We start from the raw sequence: 5,855 nt of genomic DNA on the forward strand, positions 1-5,855 counted from the left end.
CCACCTCTTGTGGAGAACACTGAGGCCCCGTGCCCGGCCTGGCTCACCCATGATCTTGGCGGCTGTGGATGCCCCGACAATGATGGACAGGTTGGGAGCAATGAAGGACATGCGTGACTCCACGTACTCGTAGATGCGGTGCTTGCAGGCACTCAGCTCCAGCGCCATGTCACAGGCTTCCTCCAGCCGCTCCAGCTCCTCCTCTGACAGCTGCTGTCTGCGAGGAGGGGAGGACATGTGGCTGGGATGGACCTGGCCCCTCCTGGGTCTCCTGCCTGACTGGTGTGGGTGCCCCTGTCCTCCCAGCTGTGTGCATACACAGATGTGTGCAGCTTCAGGACTACTCCCCTCAGCAGGAGCAAGCTAGGGGCTCACTTGTTCTCCCCTTAGAGAGCGTGCTCCTTGCCTGAGGCCGCATCGTCACCTCCTCCAGGAAGCCATCAGACCCACTCTGGTAGGCACCCCCACTCTGCACCCAACATTTGCCCTTCGGCCTTTGACCTATATGTGCACCTTCATCCCCTCAGACAGGAACGCTGAAGGCGGGGCCACCTCTGCTTTGCTGAGTTCTGTAACCCTGTCCTCAGGACAGTGCCCAGCACTCTGTCAACATGTGTTTGATGAACAAGATGATAGCCTGCGGGAGGTCTCCATCCCATAGGACTCTGCTCGGGGGTTTAAAGACAGTTCCTCCTCTCAGGCATGGCGCAGATGCCAACGAGAGAGCCAAAACAAAGTCCCTGCTGTCACTTCTGATTAGGGGCTCACCCTCTGCCTCAGCCCCCAAGACTCCAGGGGATCCAAGGGCTCAACACGGTGCCTGGCTTGCCGGAGCCACTTGTTAAACACGTGTGGAACTGAAATGAACTGTCCTCCTGAGACTGACAACTGTGCCACTAGGACCCCAAGATCATCATCTGCTGTTGGGGCTAAGGCAGGCTGCAGTCCTTCTCCCCACTAGGTATGTACCCCTGGGTGGTGGAGGCAGTCACGCTGACGACCATGATGGTGGCATTGGTCAGGATCTGCTGTAGGTTCTCATTGTTCTTGCACTTGTCCAGGCTGTTACCCAGCTCCTGTGGTGAGAAGGAAACAGGGGACACGCACACTCAGGGCCACGGGGGGCGGGGGGGCACGTACACTCAGGGGGCCATGGGGGACACGCACACTCAGGAGGGTTCTAGACCCTTTCTTGCCAGGATATCTTCTGGGGACACTGGANGAGAGAGAGAGGGAGAGAGGGAGAGAGAGAGAGAGAGAGAGAGGAAGAGAGAAAGAGAGAGCAAGAGCTGGAACAGGTTTCACTGATCAAATGACATCTGAGGCTGGTTCTTGTGGGACCAGGGGGTGCTCAGATGAGACTGGTAGAGGCGAGGCGTGGGGAAGGGCACGTCAGGCAGGGCGTGGGAAGGGAGGAGCAGGGGAGGCCTGCAGTGCCTAGAAGAGGAAGCCTCAGGGGGAGGGCCCAGCGCTGAGGGCTGTGTAGATCCCTTTGGGTCTGGATGGATGGGGACAGGAGAGATGAGCCCAGCCAGGGGACCAGGGAGGATGCTGGGGTGGTGCCCAGGTCTGAGGGGGGATGGGGAGGAAAGAATGAGGCAGAAGGCAGGGGGCGGTGCTGGGTGGGGAGGGGACCCTGGGGTCCCACAGTGATGGTCATTAGGGGTCTGACCTCCCCGAAGCTCATGCGGTTGGCTTGCTTCCGGATCTCCGTCAACCCCAGCCGCTCCTTCATCTTGCGGTATCTGGGATAGAGCACCCGGGAGTCAGGCGGGACAGTGCAAGCTGCCTCCCTTCCTGACCCCCTCCCCACACCTACAGGTCCCCAGGGCCCCACCTGCGGCCACCTCGCTTCTTGCGCTGCCCATCAAGGGGTGCGGGCAGTGGCTTCACCTGCTTCACAGGTGGGGGCTCCTGCCACTTGTCGAATTTGCGCTCAATCTCATCTTTGAGTTCGTAGCCAACCTAGGGGGGCACAGGGGAAAGGGTGCTGCAGCTGCTCTGTGCGGCTGAGTCGGGCCTCCCCTGTCCCTTGGCCCATCCATCTGCTGAGCACCCTTCCTTCCGCGGTGCCTGCCCCGGGGCCCACCTTGCACCTGGCCCCAAGAGGATCTCAGCAGCTGTTGGCTCCCCAGGGTTATGCTCCACCCACAACCCTGTGACTCCCAGGCTCTCTTCTGAAGGTTGCACCAACAGACAGCTGTTGCCTTGACACCCGGATACGAACAGCCTTTCAAACACAGAACTCCTGCCTGCCCCACCTCCTCCGCTCTCTGCAGGTCAGCAAGTGGGGACAAGAGTCGGTCAGCCTCCACTCCACGGTTTCTCTCTCACCCTGCAAATCCCATGAGGCTCTTCTTCAAGGAAGAATCCAAATCAGCCCCTTCGCAGCACCTCTGCTGATGCCAAGCTCCCCAGAAGGCACAAAGGCCCATGGTCTACCTCTTCCCGCCAGCCTCCTCTCCCAGACTCACTGAGCTCCAGCCTCAGGGCTTTTGCACTGCCTGCTCCCTCTTCTCCCAGTATCCAGGTGACTCATTTGCTAACTTTACTCAGGTCTATGTGAAAACCTCACCTCCTGGAGAAGCCCTCCCTGAGTCCAGCCTCCCTCATCACCCAATGCCCTTTATTTCTCTTCTTAGCATTTACTCAGTACCACTGGACACACCAAAGCTATACCTGCTACTGCCCTCCAACCAAAATGTCAGTGCCACAGAGGCAGGGCTTTTGTCTGTGTCATTCGCCCTGAACACCCAGCCTCTAGACCAGTAGTGAGAGAAAGAGAGAGACGGAAGCCCTGAACACTGTGCCAGGTAGGGTGCTTGGACAACAGTGCACAGACAGAAAATTCTCTCCTCTCACAGAGCAAGTCTGCCATGGAACGTGGGTCACCTGAGTAATTACTGCATGATAACAGCACTGGTAGAGGGAACAGAGCCCAGTACAGCAGGCAAGAAAATGTCCCCCTGCCCCCAAGATGTCCACGTCCAAATCTCTGGTTCCTGTGAACATGTCACCTAACATGACAAAACGGACTTTGCAGATGTGTCCAGTTAAGGATCTTGAGACGGGGACAGTATTAGACGAGTGTGGGCCCAAGGTCATCACCAGGCCCTTAAAGAAGTCAGAGATGTGAGGACAGAAGCAGAGGCAGAGATGGGAAATGCTGTGCTGCTGGCTCTGAAGATGAGAGGGGCCACAAGACAAGAGACACAGGTGGCCCCTAAAAGCTGGAAAAGGCATGGGATTGACCTCTCCTTGAGCCTCCAATAGGAACGGACTACACGGACACCTTGATTTTAACCCAGTGAGGCCCACTTTGGATTCTGGCCTACTGGACTGCGTGATCATAAACCCGTGTTGCTTTAAGCCACTGTGTTTGTGGTCCTCTGTTGGAGCAGCACCAACAGGAGACAATACACCAGGGGGAAGGGAAGCTGACCTCGGCCGGGGTCACAGATTTACGCGCCCACTTGCCCTGCCCTGAGGACAGGGCTAATGTGCAGTGAGCCCCCCGACAGATCACAGACCCAAGTACACAGATGCCCTCACCTTCCCCTCTGTGCTCTCATGGAAACTATCCACACGGGCTGCCAGCGTGCACTTGGCGGCCACCAGCCGGGCCGCTTTCCGCCGGAGATCCTAGAAGAGTGGAAACGGGAGGCCACGTTAAGGCGAGAAGTCAGTGAGATCACCGGGTTCCCAAAGCTCTAGGCACCACAGGCTCAATTTCTGCCTGTCAGCATGTCACCCCCATGCCACGTGTCGCTGTAATAGGTGTAATGGTGACACACTATCGTCGTCAGCGTTTCCTATCAATTTACTTTTAAAGAACTTAACCCCGTTTGGTTAGACAACTTAATGGAACTGCTACAGGTGGAAGATTACCAAATACCAAATTGATAGTTTGTTAGGACTAAAAAAAGAAAACATGCAACATATCACTAAAAACCGTGTTATGTTCCACAAAAGGGAGGTGGCCTGTGTTTTGGGAAACAGCAAGATGGTAGGTGTAAAACCCATAGCCACAAGTGTCACTTAATAATAAAAATACTAATTAGCAGCAGCTGTGTGGAGTGAAAAATTAGCCTGGCTCTAAGGGGTGTGGCCTTGGCCAAACGTGACCTTGTGATTTAGGGTGAGGTCTTTGGGTTACCGGGCGTCAGTCTTGTTCCTAGACCTGTGCGACCCTGTCCCCCAGGTTCCTGAGCACTGTTGTCAGCTGTGACTGATGGGGACCTGATGAGGCTCACCGGGGGCAGAGATTGCACAATATCGCTGTGGTAGATGTAGCCGGTGTGGGGCAGCACAGAGGTGGACGAGAAGCCAGACAGCGTCTTGCGCTGGGCACCCAGCAGCATGATGTTGCAGGCGGGCATCTTGGAGAGGTTGGTCAGGCCGCCAGCCACCCCTACAGCAGGAGGGAGGGTGGGAGAGGGGTCAGAAGAGGCAGGGGCATTTGTCTGGGAGCTCACCGTGTGCGCACCTTTACGTGAGTGTCTGGTTGGATCCCATGGTGGCCCTGCCAGGGAGGATGTCGCATTTCAGAAGGGGGAGTTGGAGGAGGCTCAGAGAGGTCAAGCAACTTTTCTGAGGGTGCACAGCAGCCCAGCAGGAACCTGACCCCAGAGTTGGTGAAGCCGCACAGCCCTGCCCTGGGGAGCACCCTGACCACAGGGCCCGGGTGTGCAGCACGGGGCGTTCCCATGAATTTGTTTGCAGGTTTGGGGAGGGGAAGAGGGCTGTCGGAAAATACTCCTACCTCTGATGGTCCGCTGTGAGCCAGGCCAGTGCTGGGTGTTTTTAAGGATTAGGGAAATTGTCTCATCAACCAAATGAATCCTTAAAACAAGCCTCCAACACAGGTGTGGTAATCTGTGTGGGAGCCCAATGACCCCACAGACCCCCACAGACGCTCATCACAATCCCCGGAACCGGCACTCTGGCCTTTTATGGCCAGAGGGACTTGGCAGACACAACTAAACTAAGTTAAGGACCTCAAGATGGGCGATTATCCTGGAGGATCCAGGCTCAATGTAACCACAGGGTCCTTATAAAAGTGGAAGAGAAAGGCTGTAGCCGAGTCAGAGGAGACTCTGAAGATGGATGAAGGGGCCAGAAGCTGGAAAACACAGAGAAACGGGTCCTCCTTGACCCTCCAGAAAGGAACACGGCTGTGCCCACACCTTGACCTTAGCCTAGCGAGGCCTGCAGAAGACTCCTGACCTCCAGAACCAGGAGATAATAAATCATGTTGTTTAAGTCGCTCGGTTAGTGGTCACTTGTTACAGCAGCTGTAGGAAACTAGCACACCACTGGGGATACTGAGGCACATATGGCCACCTGCCCAAGGATGTGAGGTCAATGAGGGGGGAGCAGGACCCACACCTGAGTTTATCTGCTCTGAAACGGCTGATTTCTTCCACCTATGACTGCACACACCTGCCCTCAGGCCCCCAAACTTCCTGTGTTGGAGTCCTCACCACCTGAGTGTCTCAGAATGGGACTGTATCTGGAGATGGGGCCTTTAAACAGGTGACACAACATCATAGGGTAGACCCAGTCCCATCTGACTGGTGTCCTTAGAAGGAGATTAGGGCATAGACACACACAGAGGGATGACCATGTGAGGACACAGGGACAATATGGCCATCTGCACACCAAGGACAGAGGCCTCAGGAGAAACCTGACCTGCCAACACCTTGATCTTGGACTTCCAGCCTCTGGGACTAGGGACAGTAAATCTGGGTTGTTGAAGCAACCCGTCTGTGGTCTTTGACAGCCTGAGCTGACTAACAGCTGCTGTACCAAACTCCCCAGCAGGTGTTTCTCAGTTGAAGGGGCCAGGAGCCCAA

The 5,855-nt window shown here is 56.0% G+C and overlaps 1 protein-coding gene across 1 annotated transcript in view; it reads right to left on the minus strand.

The window, feature by feature from the left end:
* Positions 1 to 5,855, minus strand: part of PRPF31 (pre-mRNA processing factor 31) — a 14,513-nt gene that overhangs the window by 3,455 nt on the left and 5,203 nt on the right. The window contains exons 3-6 of the mRNA XM_019625734.1: positions 4,254 to 4,537; positions 3,553 to 3,642; positions 1,838 to 1,965; positions 1,673 to 1,745 (exon numbers count right to left, since the gene is read on the minus strand). Coding sequence (XP_019481279.1) covers positions 1,673 to 1,745; positions 1,838 to 1,965; positions 3,553 to 3,642; positions 4,254 to 4,537 — 575 coding nt within the window. The remainder of the gene's footprint in view (positions 1 to 1,672; positions 1,746 to 1,837; positions 1,966 to 3,552; positions 3,643 to 4,253; positions 4,538 to 5,855) is intronic.

Source organism: Hipposideros armiger, unplaced genomic scaffold (genome assembly GCF_001890085.2).
Source record: "Hipposideros armiger isolate ML-2016 unplaced genomic scaffold, ASM189008v1 scaffold_639, whole genome shotgun sequence".
Classification (NCBI taxonomy): Eukaryota; Metazoa; Chordata; class Mammalia; order Chiroptera; family Hipposideridae; genus Hipposideros; species Hipposideros armiger.